General features: G+C 39.8%; 3 protein-coding genes and 1 long non-coding RNA gene across 11 annotated transcripts; 2 read left to right on the top strand and 2 right to left on the bottom strand.

The window, feature by feature from the left end:
* Positions 1-63: 63 nt before the first annotated feature.
* On the top strand, positions 64-4,066 carry LOC143899072 (uncharacterized). Of its 5 annotated transcripts, none has more exons than XM_077409039.1 (10): positions 64-216; positions 511-794; positions 883-1,018; positions 1,094-1,286; positions 1,383-1,727; positions 1,829-2,025; positions 2,584-2,866; positions 2,955-3,138; positions 3,222-3,632; positions 3,811-4,066. In XM_077409039.1, exons 6-10 carry the CDS (start codon positions 1,918-1,920, stop codon positions 3,818-3,820), a joined length of 996 nt encoding a protein of 331 aa, XP_077265165.1. In that variant the 5' UTR covers positions 64-216; positions 511-794; positions 883-1,018; positions 1,094-1,286; positions 1,383-1,727; positions 1,829-1,917; the 3' UTR covers positions 3,821-4,066. The 5 variants fall into 5 exon arrangements, with proteins under 5 accessions (XP_077265165.1, XP_077265163.1, XP_077265164.1 ...); XM_077409037.1 differs by having other exon boundaries at positions 1,383-1,732; XM_077409038.1 differs by having other exon boundaries at positions 1,383-1,740.
* Positions 3,744-4,589, bottom strand: LOC143899076 (uncharacterized). The gene is made up of 3 exons (XR_013257361.1): positions 4,432-4,589; positions 4,097-4,351; positions 3,744-4,009 (listed from the first exon to the last, which is right to left on the bottom strand). It is a non-coding gene; the product is annotated as an uncharacterized LOC143899076 (long non-coding RNA).
* Positions 4,590-5,273: 684 nt separating this feature from the next.
* LOC143899058 (uncharacterized) lies at positions 5,274-13,161 on the top strand. 3 transcript variants are annotated; one of them, XM_077409013.1, is made up of 12 exons: positions 5,275-6,020; positions 6,429-6,617; positions 6,715-6,968; positions 7,195-7,369; positions 7,499-7,680; positions 7,782-8,027; positions 8,202-8,304; positions 9,215-9,286; positions 9,712-9,806; positions 9,923-10,085; positions 10,161-11,039; positions 12,899-13,161. In XM_077409013.1, exons 1-11 carry the CDS (start codon positions 5,927-5,929, stop codon positions 11,012-11,014), a joined length of 2,427 nt encoding a protein of 808 aa, XP_077265139.1. In that variant the 5' UTR covers positions 5,275-5,926; the 3' UTR covers positions 11,015-11,039; positions 12,899-13,161. The 3 variants fall into 3 exon arrangements, with proteins under 3 accessions (XP_077265138.1, XP_077265139.1, XP_077265140.1); XM_077409012.1 differs by having other exon boundaries at positions 5,274-6,020; positions 10,161-13,161; XM_077409014.1 differs by having other exon boundaries at positions 5,281-5,423; positions 10,161-13,161.
* Positions 13,143-17,906, bottom strand: LOC143899061 (lipase 3-like). 2 transcript variants are annotated; one of them, XM_077409019.1, is made up of 9 exons: positions 15,924-17,906; positions 15,384-15,579; positions 15,177-15,291; positions 14,614-14,857; positions 14,113-14,271; positions 13,935-14,022; positions 13,692-13,834; positions 13,392-13,546; positions 13,143-13,313 (listed from the first exon to the last, which is right to left on the bottom strand). In XM_077409019.1, the coding sequence occupies exons 1-8, from the start codon at positions 16,038-16,040 to the stop codon at positions 13,394-13,396; spliced, it is 1,215 nt and encodes a 404-aa protein (XP_077265145.1). In that variant the 5' UTR covers positions 16,041-17,906; the 3' UTR covers positions 13,143-13,313; positions 13,392-13,393. The 2 variants fall into 2 exon arrangements, with proteins under 2 accessions (XP_077265145.1, XP_077265146.1); XM_077409020.1 differs by having other exon boundaries at positions 13,143-13,546.
* Between the last annotated feature and the right edge of the window lie 2 nt (positions 17,907-17,908).

Here is a 17,908-nt window from a genome sequence, read left to right as displayed (position 1 = left end):
TGTGATTGGCTGACAATCGATCCACGATCCGTAATCCCAATCCGATCCGAGTGGATCCGAGTCCGCGATACGTAGTGTGAGGGCCAAAGCACATGACATGGCGTGGCGATCTACGACAATCGTAGTCGTGGACGTAAGTAACGCACAAGCTTTGGCGTAATGCGTTATGTCGTATGGCGAGTGATGGCGAGTACGAGCAAGCTGCCAAAACCAAAGGTGAGTACTCTATTCTGATAATTTCTAAATAAATTAAAAGTAATCGTCAAATTTAGTTGTTAAAAGTAAAATTTTTACTAATTAGGCTGTAACAACCTAATTATGCTGTAATGATCTATTTTGTGCTTATATGTTAAATGACGAACAATGGTAATTTTAGGTTAACAGCAATTTTTCTTTATATAAAAATGCTTTAAAGAACGCTTTTTTTCTTCGCTTGCTCCTTGCTAATTTATGAATTTTTTTTAGATTATTGTTTAAATAAAATTGTACATGGTAAATGGTAATTTTTAGGTTAGCGGCATTTACGGATCAACGCCCGATGTACTGACGATACTCGACGTCGCGCTGCTACCCTTACCAGAATCGTTATTGCCTATACGCGCGCTGGAAGAACGATACACCATTACCATTGCAGCACGCCGCATTGCTGCGGAAACGTGCGGATGCTCAAAAGAGAAAGAGAGGGAGACGAAGAGGCGAAAAGGAAGAGAAAAAAGGAAAATTACGCTTGGCGAAGCGCTAAACGCTAAGAGTTCTTCGCCTTCGTTGCGGCTCCTCTCATCTCACGTGCCGCGGTTCGTCAGAGTGACTTTGATCGAATTCCGATTAGCTTGATCAACGGCAACTTGCAGGAATAACAGTGCGTTTAATCATTTTTTGCAGGAGGCTAAGGATTCGCAAAACGATATCAGCCATTCTACGTATCAGTTCCACATATTTTTATGGGCAGCCATTATTAGTTGGATTGGAATGGCTGTTGTAGTTAGTATAGCCGATGCTATCTGCTTTGATCTCCGTGGTTCGTATTGAGCACTGTTGCACAGATGACGTTATTATTAAACTACAGCTACTTCGATACGTTTACATATTTCAGGTCATGAAAGAAGGAACGATTACGGGAAACAGAAGATGTGGGGCAGCATCGGTTTCGGTATTTTTGGCATAAACGCAGGCTACCTGATAGACCTTTCCAGCAAGGAGCAATACGACAAAGATTATACTTGTATATTTTATATTATGCTAGTGCCATGGTCGCTGACATAGTGGTGTCTGCAACATTGAAAAAGGTACAAAAGAAGCTCTCAAGTGTTATATAACTGAGACTAAGATAGCACACGGAAGTTTGATGCTTCTTGTTTATCGAGAGAATTCAAAATTGGCAGGTAATTGGGCAGTATCGTTACAGAAAAATCCAGAATGCTCTGTGGACGAGCTGTCGCTATTTCGAGAGCTATTAAGCGTTTTCAAAGAAGGAAGAGTGTTGGTATTTGCCTGGTGGTGCATAGGCGCCGGGATGTGTACAGAAGTCATTTGGAACTTTCTGTTCTGGTACAGCGAGGACCTGACAGTCAGCTCTCATGTCACGTGGAGTAAAACCCTGCAGGGTCTGATGACCGGTGTTCAATGTTTCCTTGGAGAATTGCCCTTCAACTTCGTATCGGGCAGCGTGCTGAAAAAACTCGATCATGTTAACGTCATGAGTCTCGTGTTGCTGATTTATGCAATTAGCTGAGTAATTAGGTTTTAATACGTTCTATTTTCTACTCTCATTGTGTGTGAATGCATAGTTTATTTGTACGTTACTAAAAATAATGATTTAATCCGGCAGATTTATGGCATACAGCATTATATCGAATGCCTGGCTGTTTTTAATTCTCGAATTGCTTCACGAACCTTCGTTATTTTTAAACTTCTACTATGGGTGATTTTTACACGCCTGATTATTGCCAAAGATGGTGCACTTCATTGAGAGAGCAATATAATCGTGAAAAGAGAAGGCTAGAAAATCTGTGTAGAAGTGTAGAAGTATGTACTATGTCAGTGTAGCTATGTACTCACCGTAGCCCAGGTAGTCAGTCGTCTTGGGGATATCAATAATAAATATTCTTTTGTTTTGTATTGGATAAACTTCAGGACTACGGTGATAACAACTTCCGATAACATATTTATTATTGATATCCCCGGGACGACTGGCTATACCTGGGCTACGGTGAGTACATATTCTGATAATTTCTATAAATAAATTAAGTGATATCTTTTTGTGCTTCTAGAAGTGAAAAACAAGATGAAAAATAAAAACTATTTCTTATTATTAGTACTTAATTGGATGTGTACATATAATTTGCTAATGCGTAAAAAAAAAAAAAAAAAAAAGATGACTTAATGCTTAAAGAACGCTTTTTTTCTTTGCTTGCTCCTTGCATGCTAATTTATAAATTTTTTTAGATTACTGTTTAAATAAAGTTGTATATGCATGGTAATGGTAATTTTTAGATTAGCGGCAATTTTTCTTTAATTTTATAAGGGTGGTTAAAGAATCATTTTTTATTGCTTTTTCCTTGTTAATTTATAAATTTTTTTTAGATTGCTATCATCATGTCAGATCACGATAATTATTGCAATAATTTTATTTATGATATCGGATGGTCTTCGGATGATCACACTGATCACACTCAAGATATCGGAAGTATTTCCGATGATTCTGAAAACGTTGTTATTGCAGAAAAAAGTGGCGATGAATTTTTTATAGAATTGTATAGAGAACGATCATTTTTGTACGATAAAAGAAATGCTAATTTTAAAAATACATTAATGAAACAAAATGCTTGGAACGAAATCTCTAAAACAATGATTGAAACAAATTGTGGTAATTTTTTTATTAAAATTAAATTTTAGTAAATTATTTTTAGTCATTACACATACTTTTATTAATTATTTTTAAACTTCTACTATAGGTGATTTTTACACGCCTGATTATTGCCAAAGAAGGTGCACTTCATTGAGAGAGCAATATAATCGTGAAAAGAAAAGACTAGAAAATCAGTGTAGAAGTGGAAGTGGTGCTCCAAATTTAACTTCTCGTCAATTTCCATTATATGCTCAATTAAAATTCTTGGACCAAGTCATCAAAAGACGAAAGTAATTTTATTCCTGTAAATATGTAATTAGTGTAATCCCTTTATGACATAACATTTTTTAAATATAATTGTTGTTTGTTTCAGAACTTATAGTAATGTAACCAAATGTCAACCAGATGCAACTTTTGTTAACAAAGGTCCATCAGGAAGCAAATCACATGTTCCAGACGACGTTAACGCTTTTTCTTCGTGTAATAAAGAAAGTCAAAACACAAAGCCCAAGGAAATTGTTGATGCTGAACATACTTATGGCAAAGGTGTAATATGTTCTCCAAGGCCAAGAAAAAGAAAACTGGATGAAACTAAGGAGTTAGAACACAATTTTTTTAATGTGGGCAACAGAATTGTGAATTATATGGAATCGACAAAAGCATCCACAGCAGATGATGCATTTATGGAATTTATAAAAGTACAGTTCAACGGTATGCCAGAACATAAAAAGCATATCAGAAGGAAAATGATGATGGATTGTCTAATAACACCATTGCCAAAAACGTAATTATTACTTTATTGTTTACTCAAAGTAATGTCTGTATAGTTTAATGTTCTATTCTGTGATAAAATAATTACATTCTAAGGATGTATGATTATTTATTTATGGCAAAGTTTATGTTAGTAAGAAATAATTTTATTTTTACGATGCGTATTACAATAATAATCTTGTTTTTTACAGATCGAATTGAACATAGATAAGTTATTTACACTTAAGTTTAATTATCTGCATGTACACCTCTACGGATAAAGTCGTACTGCCACGCCAATTCTCCAGTTGGAGAAACAAAGTATTCGCATAATGTGTTTCGTTGATCTTGAGCATCTCTGACGTTACCACTGCATTCTTCAACATTTGATAATGGAAACCACGTTGGATTCTACAATGTTTATTCACAAATATTTAAAAATAAAATATCCACTTAATAATTATATAATTTACCAATTACTCAATTATAATTTTTTACCTGATTTATATTATTTTCTGGAGTTATTTCTTTACTGTAAAATTTATAGCCACTTCGTTGTTCTTTCTTTTAGTACATAATTATGTAAACAAACCGAAGCTGTAGTAATTATATTAGCCGTTTCTGGTAGCATACAAATAGCTGTATGAAGTATCCTCCATTTATTGGCAAGAATTCCGAAGTTCTTTGCCAGGTAGGTTTGTCAGGATCCAGAAACTTCACGATTAAGGATAATAATATTTCACATTCTGTCACCTAAAGCATCGGAATGTGACTTTAACTTATGCTTACAATAAATATCGTACATCATTATGTGTAGATTCAGAAATATTTACCAATAAGGAATGATATTTCTGTATCAAAATCGATACAACTCGCAACAGCCTCATACTAATAGGAAAGTAAGGTTTATCTAAAGGTGTAGCTTGTTGCAAAGATGCTGGTACTGAATTACGATACTTGATGTTAGGCGAATGACACGGGTCTTATAGCGTTTTCGGTTTGCGACTCAAACCGACTCGGGTCGCATCATGTATACAGGACTCTAGCATCATTGACGTGGAATACATACATATCATGTATGTATTCCATGTCCATTGATGCGACCCGAGTCGGGTCGAGTAGTAAATCGAAAACGCCTTAGGGTTGATTTATAATAGCCGTAACCGTTGATTTAAGCCGTAATCTTTAAGAAATTGACCAATCACAGTCGAATGTGAGAAGAATAATCGACTGTGATTGGTCAATTTCTTAAAGATTACGGCTTAAATCAACGGTTACGGCTATTATAAACCAACCCTTAGGCTCTTCCGGATCGGATGCGTTCGCAAAACGATCCGACAGTCGCGCGGTAATTTATTCGGAAACAAATTCAATTCATGCACTGAAGACTAGAGTTCCTATAAGTACTGAAGACCGACAAGTTTGTGCGACAATTTAGACAATTAACTCAAATTTTACATATTTTATTATCCAGTTTTGTTTTGTAGACATGTACAATATTTAGGGCTCGATAATATTCAATTTTCATTAAAAACTGCAATTTTATTATTATCATCCGAGTTTCATTATCCATGCGTGTGATAATTAAAATAATTGTCGAAGAATGAAGGAAAATTACACAAAGCAAATCGGACACTAATGCGAACGGGACTTGAGAGACGGTGTTTCTTTTATCGGGCGCGTTCGATGTCCGATTCGCTTTGGCGGCACTGTCCTGTCGGGCAACAAACTTCGGCAATCGGCGACCGGGAGAGGTGCTTCGTTGGCGCTGCGGGCTGCGGGACGCGGCAAGATGCTTGATACTTCTCCGGCGGAATGTCCTCGGGTGCGTTGCGGAATGTCGCCTGGATCCCGGGATCGCGTTCCGTAAAGTCGGCCGAGATCCCGGGACTTCCTCATCGTCGTCCTTAGGCGATATATGTCGCTCGCGGCGAGCGGACGCATATCCGGACGGTAACGACGACGACGACGGTGTTCGTGAATTTTCATTTTCCGGGCACATATAGTGGTACACCGGCCGACCTTTCGCGCTGTAGCTGTAGAAGTGTAGAGTGTGTAGAGACGCACAGACGCACATTCGGAGTATTCGGACAGGATTCTGTCAAGCCTGTCGAGACACTCGAGACATTGTCGGCGAGAAAAAGAGAGAGCGAGCGAGCGGAGAAGAGAAGTCGGGGGGAGGACGGCGTCCTCGCGTGGCGCGTTTCGTTTTCGAAGCAAGCTCGCTTCCAGTGGCGCCAAGGCAAGGGTTTCGAGTCGGGCTATGGTTCTCGCTGTGGTAGGTTAAGGCTCAACCTGGCTTGGAATCCTGACCGCGCGCCTCCGCAGATGAAGATGAGCGGGGAAATGTTCGAGGGGAAGGACTATCCGACTCAGTGGGCGCTCAATCCCTCGGCTTATCAGAACATGAGTAACGATCAAGGTAGCCTTCCCTCCCCTGAGTGACGAAGATTTAGCCCCCGCGGTTTACAGCGAATGTGACCCGCGGACTTTGCACTGATTCTGTTTCGGTGCTTCATTAAGATATCACTCGGTCCTTAAATTGGGTTCTATACGGTCAATACATGAAGATACCTATATGTGTAAAAGTAAAATATAAACACAAATGACATATAACAGGTTGATGGACGAAGGGTCCACAATGTGCGTTCAAACCGACGTCAACATTTGGTGTTTTGTCAATTGTTCTGATAGACGTCTTATTATGGATTCATCGATAAGTAACTTCATGTATAACAGCCCTTAATGTACACTGGTATACAGAGTAACATAAGTGACGGAAATCGCCGTTGGTAACGCATGAATTTTACATATGTTTATTTGGGAACAGTGGATTGGGCGGCTCTGGCACAGCAGTGGATAAAGATGAAGGAGACCGTGGTCCCCCCGGCTCCACCGCCACCCAACATAAATCCCATATGTTCTGCGAATGATGGTAGCGGCGAGGCACCGATGGACATGGATACCAAGGACGACGACGTGCCTCCTGCACCACCTGCGCCAAACATTAGTGGATCTGGTCAGGGAGAACATACGATTTTGATGGTTTTAACACGAATAATGGATTGTTATGAAAATTAGATAATGAGAGAAATGTTTTGGTGCGATTGAAACAGAAGCCTGGACTCAATGGAACCAATGGGATCACTGGAACACCTCCTCGACATCCGGAACCGGCAATTGGGAATGGAGCGGCGTACCTCCGCCGGGAGTTACCGTAGATCCCGATGGCAAGCCGATCGGACTTCCGGCCGTACCGGTCATACCACCTGCACCAACGATATCGACCACTACTGATTTCAACACACCTCCTCCCGCGCCGTCGCTGTACTCGTACAACTCGGTGCCATCCGGACAACCGTTTAATCAGGTAAAGAAATAAAGGAAAATGAAATCTCTGTGAAATCTTATATCTTGTTAAAATAGTAATCCAAAATTTACTGTTCACAACTTTCAACTCCTCAATCTCTTATAAAATTCAAGCCATATGTGGAATGAGAATCAGGATCAAACCCAGGACCTTTCGATTGCAAGGCAACCGCAGTAACATATCCACGTGTCACCCCACTAACTACCTTATTAAATATGTTCATCAGGTTACTAACTATTGGTCCGGTGAGCCGCCTAATGCAGTATCGCCACAGCCGCTTCCTTTCATGAAGGGTATCAGGCATGCGAGTAGAGGACCTCACATGAGGGTGATGGATCCCGTTCGATGTCGAGATGACAGAGAAAAGACACCACCGGAAGAGGATACCACTACGACTATAGGTAAAATTTATAATAGACAATAATAATACGGTTGTTAAAGCTGACGATTCAAAGCTGATTCAACCGACAAATATGATAATCTCAATGCGAGCCGTTAGTTACGTGTAGCTGCTAATTGATTCTGTTTAGATGCCGCAAAACGGAGACAGTTACCGGCGTGGATCCGCGAAGGATTGGAGAAGATGGAAAAGGAGAAACAGAAAGCTATGGAGAGGGAAAGGTTAGAGATACTGAGAAAGCAAGAGTTAGAAGCTCGCAAGCAGGCGGAAGACGAGGCGCGCGCGGTGCTCAATCCCAGCAAGAGTAAATTTGTAAGCATTAATTGGATTACGTTACCCAAGCGACGAGTTCGATTCGTTTCGCGAATTTCGCGACCGTGAAATTACATCATTGGCACACTTGTATTTCACAGGATTCAGACTCGGAGAAGGAAACTGAGCAGGATCTCGACGCGGGTAACGCACGCGGACAGCAGTCTGCGGAAAAGAGCTACGATCGCACACCGGATATCGTTGTACGGCCGCGAAGATCGCGATTCAGGGACGCCGATTCGCCCGAGTCTCATACGGGCCCCGATGAGAGCCCGACTGCTCTCTCTGCGGCTAGTACGGTCCCGATCGTGCAAAAGCGGTCTCGGGAGGAAATTTTACAGGATGTGGTAAGCGAAATTATTCTGAATTATTGTTATTGAAATAATATTGAAGTTAAACGTCCGAGAAAATCCAATTAATTTAAATTAAATTCTTATTTATATTATTATTATAACATAATTAATTGTAATTAATTTCATGATACCGCGTGGACTGCATCGTGTCTTTCGTCGTTTACGCAGATGTTGAAAGTAAGGAGATCGTTGACGGAAATACTTCTAGAAGTGACGAACGAAGAGATTGGCGCGGTATGCAGGGAGGTTTGGAGCCGCGCACGTGCCAAAGGTACCCCAGATACACACGATAGAACTAACCAATTGAATTTCCGTGCTTTTGCTCGTCGGAGCACAGAATCCGATTCAGTGAGCCTACTCGCCGCGTCATGCTGCGACGAAGCTGTGCGATTGTGTAATACAAAGTTGAAAGCATTAAACAGAGATACCTTAATATGTAGACTTAATTATTCGGCAATTTCAGGACATCCTGTGTTTTGCGTTTTCAGGGATTTGCGTGTAGCGTAAGGCACATATCTCTCTTTCGTTTTCATTACGTAATCGTCTTGTATTACGAGACATTTTTACGTACCGACTATGTCTGGCAATGATCTCTTTCGCGATACATCTCTACGATAAAGAAACTCTAAAATATTATATATTTTTGTATCATAATGTAAACACAGTGTTTCAATAATCTATAATCGGAACTTGTTTTAATAAGGACGCCTAGATATTAAAAAATTTAGCCAGTAATATTTAATATATAATTAACGAAAAATATACGTCAATACCCATCTTACATCATGGGCATATTTTACCATTTGATTTTTATACATCTAAAGATACACATAGCTATGATCCAATTCTTTATAAGTATCTCTAACAACTTCGTTTCGAGCATTGCGGATTTTATCTCCCGAAGTTCCGGCAATAAAAGTTGCAAGCCGCGTAGCAAATCGCGCAATGCCGACTAGTTCTTTTTAGGACATTAGAATAACTATAGTTCGACTTGTAAGTGTGAAATAATGCTATAAAGATTTCTTAAGGTACATGGGAGGAAGCGAAGGGACGAAGGGACGGTTAGCCCCCCTTGCGCGAATGGGCCGATTAATAAGAGCCATTCGGTATTATCGGGGGCGTTATCCGTGTGCGGTAGCACACTTTTAGGGATTGGTTACTAAATGCGTGTGTATTGTAAGTCCCTGCAGGAGAGACCCCCGTCGCATCCCTCAACATGGCCCCTCTTGCTCAGATCACTCACAAATCACTCGGTGAGTACGCTTTAACGCTTTATTACAACGCACGGTGATATCCGTAGGGAACAGCCGTGAACGATGCAGTGACTCGTTGAGAGAAACGAGAGAAAGAAACGAAAAGAAAAAGAAAAGCGGAGAGACACGGGTCACTGCGTGTTACGCACGCATTGAAGTTCAATTCGATGTTAACTCGGCCGTTCTATCATAGAGATTGTTTACCGCCGCAACCGAGAGAAGTACTTCTCTCTTTCTCTCTCTCGTTCGTTCTCAGGACGTTTTTTGACGAAAGTAACGGCTGAAAAAATTTAGCCGAAGCCGAGATTGGCATATCTCTTTTTTTTCCCTTTTTTTGTGTTCTTTTCGTCACTCCGACACCGAGAGAATGCCGTGACGCCGCGAACGCACTGAACGGATGTAATTTCCGGCTCTGTTTGCCGTAGGTCTGAGCATCTATAACGACAGTAACAGCGAGTCCGAGGAGGAGCAGAGCGAGCACGCGCAGATACAAAACGACGACAGCGATGAGGAATTGAAGGTAAAGAAATATGTTATAGAATTGTTTTTTTGAACCGTTGTTTTTGGCCGCGCGTCACGTTAGCTCGTGCTCGCGTCGTCGAGGTGACAACACCGTTTTACGAGCCGATTTCGCAGGAAACGCTGAGACGACGACAGCAGGCGTTCCGCAAGACGGAGGAGGAAATCGAGGCGCGGCTCGCCGAGGAAGAGGAGGAGGAGGAGGAGCAACGCGGCGAGGAACAGTACAGTAATAAGCAACAGGAAAATCATACCGGTAATACTAGCTGCCGGGAGACAGGTATGTTTCGACAGACAACCCACCCGTATGTAGCCGCTCGGAGACTAAGTGTAACTTCCTGACGTCATACTTTAGTTGATGAAAAAGAAACGGTAGATAATCAAAGAGAAGCGTCCGAAACTTTGTCGAGCGGCGGTCAAAGTCCAACGGCGGCGCCACAGAACGCGCCGGCGGCCGACGGCCAGCAAGCGAAGGCGAGCAGCACCGTGTCAGGTTCCCCCGATTCCGAGTCGAGCAGCAGCGAGTCTACGAGCAGCTTGTCCGAGACGAGCCGCGAGTCCGCATCCAAGAAGCACGAGAAAACGCGCTCGGGCAAACAGCAGTCGCAGCAGCGCGAGCAGCAACAGCAGCACGAGCAGCGTTACAGCCGGCGACGGAAGTCGAAGAGCAGGAGCAAATCGCGGAGTGGCAGACGGTCCACCAGGTCGTCGCGTTCGTCCGAACGTGGTGGCGGCCACCACAAACGGCGGTCGCGCTCGAGATCGGCGAAGTCGCGCAAGGATTATCGCTCGCGGTCTTCGCGCTCCTCCAGCGATCATAGATCAAGCAGAAAGCGTCGTTCGCAGTCGCGCGATCGGAAGCGCGCGAGATCGCGTTCGCGCAGCTATCGACGCTCCAGATCGACGTCTACCGATAAGAAGTGGTCCTCGCGATCGCGCTCCCGTAGATGGAAATCTCGCTCGCATTCCAGAGAGAGGCGGCGGAGCAGCCGGTCGCGCAGCAAGTCGTCGCGGGCAGCGAAACGCGGAAGATCGCGCTCGAGATCGCGCAGCCGTTCGAGGGATCACAGACGATCGAGGTCCTACGTTTCTGGGAGGAGCCAACGGCGGAACAGTCGGTCGTCCAGGTCGCGGGATCGAAGTAGAAAATCACGATCCAAGTCGAGCCATCGCGATGGTAAGAAGTCGTCACATCGATACAGGAATTGAGGTCAGGACCTGCTCCTAGCCCAAGGTTGTATATTTATTCTGATTGTAACTTTAACAGAAAAATACGGGAAAAGCAGTGATACATTATTTTTGACAAGCTTACCGCTTGTTATATAGACTAACAAGAAATATTTTTTCTCTCTTTTTTTTTTTTTTTATTATATCGTCGCGCATTTGGCTCTCATTTATTGCAGCGTTTATGTAGTATCTTTTGACATCTGGTGCAGTAATTAAGATTGTACATTATACATAAATTATGGCGCTTCTATTGATATGGTGCAGAAGTCTGTGGTACTTGGCAAGAAACTTTTGCTTCCTATCTGTTCTTTGTTATTTGAATATTATTTTTTTAATTGCATGCGCGCGCGAAATAATTACAGATCGACGAATATATATTTTCGTTTCTTCATTATATAGTTTTATATCAATCGAAGTTTATGTTGTGACAGTAAAACTATTCACATAAAGAATATAATATGTATTAAATATAATTTGTCATTATATATGAAAGAACAGTGAAATTTTTGCTCAATCTTTTTTTGAGGGTAATAGCAATTTATATGCAATAAAGTTACTTGATCACTTCGTAGAATTTGTATAGATATGTTATGATAAAGATTTATTATTAGATTTAGTTGTAAGAAATAAAAGTGTATTAAGTTCATGATTTATGATTATCACGATTTACGATTTATCGAGACGCACTCAAGATTAACAAGCATTAATTTGGCATTCCTATCCATTGAGTGTATTTAGAATGAACGATTTTCCTCAGAAAACATTTTTTTCAGTAGACATTTTATTATCAATGTAATATAAAATTTCTAGATTTTTTCAATCTAATCTATATATTCCACTAATTTTTAATATTTAAGATTATCCTATTCGTTTTAAAATTACGTTTATCGATATTGCATATCTCCAAGTAACTATTAACTAGTCATATGCGTTTTTACGCATAATAATTTTATGTAATTCGTACGTGACAAGATAATACAAATGATAGGCAGTTATTATCTCGTTTTTTTGCGAAAAAATGAGTTACTAACCGCTTTCTGAGAGAATCATTAGGATAAATCTTGCAGTGAAATAAGTAAAGAACAGCATAATTCAAATCCATAAGCCTTTTGTCAGAACATTTAAAAAGTATATATCATTCACAAAATGTAATTACTAATAAAAAAAAACTATCGTTTATTCTTTCGTAAAGTGCAATTATTCCATGCGAAAATATAGCAAATTAAAACGAGTCTCGGATTTTTATTTTCCAACCATCTTTTTAAATATCAGAATTATAAGACTCGCAATTTGATGAAAACGCGCGTATCTTTATATAGTGAAGACTACTTTTGTATTAATAAATATAAATATTGTCGATAGTATTCAGACGCGGATTCTTATTTACCGGGGGTGAATAATAAACTCGCACACTTCGTCATTTTTGGGATAATTTTGTCACAAAAAAAAGGGAAATATCGCTGCAATGAATCTTATACAACATATTGATACAAATGAAAATTTTGATAGAAATTACTTTGCAGTAATATCTTTTCTCTATTTTGTACAAAATTATTCCAAGCAAGATCATGTGTGCAAACATTTTTTTTATTTATATATCAAAATTATCATATTGTCTAATGTTAATTATATACACGTACAAATAAGCGTTGCAATTATATAATCAAAAGGCACTTCAATAACGTATGATTCGTATACGAGTGAAACGGTAGATACATTTTAATTTTAATGAGAAAAAGGAATGCTTTGTGTGGACTTTATAAAGAGCATTATTCGACCTAATTCGAAGTAACTGATCGATAATTTTGTAAATTGAATCCGCGCCGGGATTTCGACACGAGTCCTAGAAATCTTATTTTGTTTCAGCATCTTCCACTGGCTTCCGCTCGGCTTCAACGTTTCACTATGATTCAATTCGTCAACATACACAGCATTGTGGTACAGTTACAGTTTTTGAACATGCATCACGTTCAATCTCTTTTCTCAGATAGTGTATAAAAAAGTCGTAACAATACATAATAATAAATAGTAATACTTAAATGGCTATGTGTTATAGATGCGTCTAATATTAATCGCTCTAATGTACAAAAGTCTATCTTTCTTTTAAAAAAAAAAAAAAAAAAAAACAAGGCACACGTAATCAAAATTTATACGATTACAAGAAAGACGAACGTGAAATAAAGTTGATGGAAAATAGTTGAAGTGGTTCGTGTCTTTCCCGAAGCAACCCCATGCGTCTTGGACTCGCAAAGATCGTTAGGCGTTCGATTCAAATTGGTATCTAGAATACATAAATTACGATTAAACCATGCCGTTTGCAGGGTCTGCTATAAATGATATTCGAGAATCTGCGCTTTACTTTTACGGTATGGAATTCATCTTTTCGATCAGACGATCGTAGACGAGATCTCGTATGTGTAGACCGTATACGAAATCGAAATGATTTAATCGCTTTAGCGTCACCGTGTATTTCTCCAAGATATTCGGCAATTTCCTGTTCAATAACTCAACGTCCTAAAATAAATGATACGATACAATGAAACAAGGTGTGCGAACTTGGAATTTTTACGTATATAAGTTGAAAAAGCTACAGAGTATCTTCCTTCATGCGTGTGTTACACATTACACAACGGTAAAATATAGTGACGCGTTTAATTACATTTGGATGAGCCAAGAAATCGTTCAAGCCGTTATACAAGATCACTGGGGCCGTGATCTTTTCCACGGGGTAATCCGGCGGTACAAATCGCTTATAAAATCTGAGATTCTTTAGGATGCCGTAATCGTAAGGCCGAAAATGTCCTGCAAAAGAAGCGATTCGGTTGAAAGGTCGTAGTTAGGAGGACTTTTGATCCTACAAGCTTGTAATTAAAAGTCGAACCCTGTGAGAGGAACTGATTACCTGGATTTTGAATGCCCATCGCATAATGAACCAATTGCTTGTACGAGCATCCCGCCGGCGTGAACTGCAGATAGTCTGCCATGTGCGCCTGAAAATATGTAACGTTACCTCACGTAAGCGAATCGGAGTCACGTTTAGCTCGGAGTCGATTTGTACAGCTTGTATGACGATAACTTACGTAATCCGTCTCGTTGACGCTGAAACCTCCGATCATGTGCACAAGCAGCTCGCAGAAGGGTTGAGTGAAAATGTCTTCTCGGCAGAACGAATACGTTAAAAATTTCTCTAGTCTTGTATTCGCGAAAAGCTCGAAATATCCGGTGAACTTGTAAAATCCCTGCCGAATTAAGCGGATACGATAATTAGCACGGAATATAAGCTTTGCGCGAGATCAGCTTTTTTCTTTAATTTAATTATTCTTTAGAACGTACAATAAAAATATTTCGTCATCAAGTTTTCTCAACGAAAAGACAGTTTCAGTTGTACATAAAATATATGTAAAGGTTTTATTTTACATAAGTATAATGATATAATCATAGTTTCGTTCGTATAGAGGAAAAGTAGCGGACAATGTGATTATACTCCGTTTATGTATAAAATACCGGCTTCTGTTAGTTATTTTACATTTTTTTTCTTCAAGTCTCAGTTTCGGAAAATGTTTTTTTATAGCTGTCCTTACCTTAAAAAGATTCGCGAAGAAACTCGCGGGTCTCATCAGACCTTGAATGTGTCCGGTATAAGCCACGGGGGCTAAAGCGGACATAAGCTTAATTTTCTTGTTGTATTCCGGCCTGAGGGACATAAGAACCCAAAATTGCGTTGTTCCTTGAGAAAAGCCTATGTAGAACAGCTGCTGTTGGCCGGTTTGGTACAATATATAGTCTATCATAGCGGGCAAATCGTACGTACCCATCTCGTGCCAGCTAAATAGAATATTCACGAGAGAATTGCAATTGATTAATATTTATATAATATATAATAGAGATTATATATATATATATATATATTGTGCAAAACTAATTAACTGTCAAATAATATTCAACAATCATTTAAGATGATTTGAATTGAACGCGGTTGAGGAGTCTCATATACATATGCATGATTTAATCATTCTTCGCAGTTAATCCTACGGAAGTGAAAAGAAAATCCCGCGAGTATCAAATTTTAAGTTGAGACAGTTGCGTTTGACGCAAGAAAGATGAGAAACGAGATGCGGGAGGGCGTTCCAGAGTTTCGCGATACCTGAAGTCCCAGAATTGAGCGTTTTGTATGGAAAGAATTGTGTGGTTCTTCGAGTTCGTGGTTCCACGGGAATTACCAAGCCACACGTCGTAACCATTGTCAGCCAGTAGATAAGCTAACAACGATATTGAAGGCAATTTTTTTTAATCGTATTAAAATCTATAAGCTCTCTAAAAAAGGCTTGAACGTAAAACTGATCTGATATACCGATTGATTGATTCCGACTCGTTATCAGCCAATCCATTGAGCATCCCAACAATCCGTGCATGATCAACACTACTCGGTGATTCTCGATCGCTTTATTGGAACGATTGGGTATCCGATGGACAGCCAATATGTACCCATCTTTAGTTGTTACGTGGTGAAGTTCAAAGGGATAGCCGCTCTGTCTTACTTTATCTTCCTAAAAGTAACGGCATATGATTTGCTAGAGTATAATTGATATAATTAAATAATAATAATTAAACTAAAAGATAACAGCTGATTAAAAATTCAGTATTCTAACAATTAAATTTAATTTGTAATTAATAAACTAATGCAAGTTCTGAGATTTTATGAGTTTTATTGTTAAAAATGAATATAGTAATGAAAGTTCTGAGATTTTCTGAGTTTTATTATTAAAAATTGCGCTTTTAATTTGCAATACGTTTACGACTTGAAAAATCGAGGGATTAACTCTCATGATTAAATTCATTGCGTACTTTATTGTAAAAAAGAATTTGCATTTTTCTATATCATTTCACTTACGACCAGTAAATTGGGATCGTTTCTCGGAGGGAACAGTCCACGTGTGCGAAATAGACTGTTTGTTTGAACGACGAATCCATAACATAACAGCGAGACAAAACACCAATGTGCAATCATATCTCCTCGATGGACAGTCACTTTTACGCGGAGCAAAATGCACTTATCGTTTTACAAAGATATCGTTTACTTTACGCAGTTTATTCCCGTTATCGCGGATTTAAATAAAGATTTAAACAAAGTGAACACACCATTAATTCATACAACACTATTATATCGACAAGTTGAACGAAACGCATAACAGAGACTAAATAAATCATGAATTTTTCCTTTGGTAAGAGAAACAATATAATTATGTAATATATAATATATTGAAGAAGTCGGAAGTGAAGCGCAACAATGCGACGAGGAAGCGCGTCCCTTTAAACAGTCGCAGGGTCCTTCCGCGCGCCTTTATTAATCCCGCGATTCCCACCCTTCTCATTTCTTCCGAGGAGATTTTATTGGCCTCGCTCGGATCGTGGCGCAAACCAGAACCGAATAATTCGAGCAGATCCTACTTCCATACGCGAGTCCGATTTCGTTTCCGTTAAGTTGCAACCTCCGCCTTCCTCATCCCGCGGTTCATATCCTTATCCGCTTTTCGTATGCTCGCGTATGCGAGGCCGCGAATTGTTTTTATTAATGACACGAATCTCCGAAAGTCGCGATACCGAGGAAGATGAGGAGGCAGAGCCGGAGAGCGCGAGCACGCGTTATCGCGCTCCCCGACGGGCGATTACACGGCTCGCGGCTGTCGACGTATTTTACACGACCTTTCTTACCTTCCTCGCATAATTTTAGTGGACAATCGGCGATATATCATTGACAATAAATCCTCGAGCAGTGACGTCGAGTGTCGACGTCGATGACATTGAAAAAAATTCTTCGCGATAGTTGCGAAAAAAGGCATCGTGATGATTAATTACATCAAAATGTTTTCGGCATTCGCGTGCGCCATCGCGAAATCAAGCGTCTTATTATTAGACAATCTTGTCGGAAATATTTCTGCAAATACGTACATTACATATTTTCAAGATCGAATGAAAATATATTGTTCATTTGCTGCAACAATAAAAAAAAATTAAAAAAATAAAAAACAAAGTTCCAAAAAATGAGTGAATGTTTTGAATAATTAAAAATTTATATTATTGTCATTGCTAAATGAGATTTTGGTATAATAATTGATTTTAGAGGAATAAAAGTATCTAATTATATATTAGCTCTTCTAGCTCTTCATTCAGTGCATTGAATTCTCTCATCATTCTTTTGCAAATAATTCAAAAGTGACAATTTTTTAATTACATCGTTATTATAGCAAATCAGCGATGCATTCGGAAATATTAATATATTTATGCGAAGGACACATATATATAGCGTTTTGAAAATATTTTCGAGAACAGTTGTCAAATTCAACAAGACAAAAGTTTCCACTCGTAAATGTTAAACTAGTTTATCTTGACCTAACTTTCACATAATTTCGAGATTAATCAAGGGCTCACTTATCTGGCCACCTAAGAGATAAACAACTTTTGTCGAAAAAGTTTCCTTCTAAAGGCAGATACAGACTTGAGCATGCAAGTGTGGACGTTGGTCCGAGGCGCGACAAATTGCCTCGGCCCGACCCGAGCGCTGTCGGTCCATCAAAGAAAATTCGTGCTCAGTTTGGACACTTTGGACGTATCCAAGCACGTATAGGTGGTGATTCCACGGAGGTAAAGTAGTGAACACAAGGCTGTGGGGGCCGGGTGAAGCACTGGTGAGGAGGAGGAGGAGGATTAGGTCGTTCAACTAGCAACAGCAGGCAAAGTCGAACAGTTGCCTCAACTTGCCTCATGCGTCCTCGAGCCCTTTTACTATCCGACGACTCCGAGGCATTCGGTATGGCCATGGCCTCGGGCTGCCTCATTCGCGTTCGTGTGCTCAAGTCTGTATATCCACTTTTAAAT

Source organism: Temnothorax americanus, unplaced genomic scaffold, assembly GCF_048541705.1.
Source record: "Temnothorax americanus isolate GAGA-0224 unplaced genomic scaffold, ASM4854170v1 Scaffold25, whole genome shotgun sequence".
Classification (NCBI taxonomy): domain Eukaryota; kingdom Metazoa; phylum Arthropoda; class Insecta; order Hymenoptera; family Formicidae; genus Temnothorax; species Temnothorax americanus.
The sequence above is the reverse complement of the archived record's forward strand: the minus strand, read 5'-3'. Positions and strand labels throughout refer to the sequence as shown.

Excerpts from the sequence above, each read along its gene's own strand:
- LOC143899061 (XM_077409020.1), bottom strand. The coding sequence starts at position 16,040 with ATGATTGCACATTGGTGTTTTGTCTCGCTGTTATGTTATGGATTCGTC. Across the intron at positions 15,292-15,383 it reads GAGTCGGAATCAATCAATCG|CTTATCTACTGGCTGACAAT; the intron begins GTATATCAGATC and ends TATCGTTGTTAG. Across the intron at positions 13,835-13,934 it reads GATGGGCATTCAAAATCCAG|GACATTTTCGGCCTTACGAT; the intron begins GTAATCAGTTCC and ends CTTCTTTTGCAG.
- LOC143899072 (XM_077409035.1), top strand. The coding sequence starts at position 1,918 with ATGGGTGATTTTTACACGCCTGATTATTGCCAAAGATGGTGCACTTCA. Across the intron at positions 2,026-2,583 it reads ATCTGTGTAGAAGTGTAGAA|ATTGCTATCATCATGTCAGA; the intron begins GTATGTACTATG and ends AATTTTTTTTAG. Across the intron at positions 2,867-2,954 it reads AATGATTGAAACAAATTGTG|GTGATTTTTACACGCCTGAT; the intron begins GTAATTTTTTTA and ends CTTCTACTATAG.
- LOC143899058 (XM_077409012.1), top strand. The coding sequence starts at position 5,927 with ATGAAGATGAGCGGGGAAATGTTCGAGGGGAAGGACTATCCGACTCAG. Across the intron at positions 6,618-6,714 it reads GCCAAACATTAGTGGATCTG|AAGCCTGGACTCAATGGAAC; the intron begins GTCAGGGAGAAC and ends CGATTGAAACAG. Across the intron at positions 6,969-7,194 it reads CCGGACAACCGTTTAATCAG|GTTACTAACTATTGGTCCGG; the intron begins GTAAAGAAATAA and ends TATGTTCATCAG.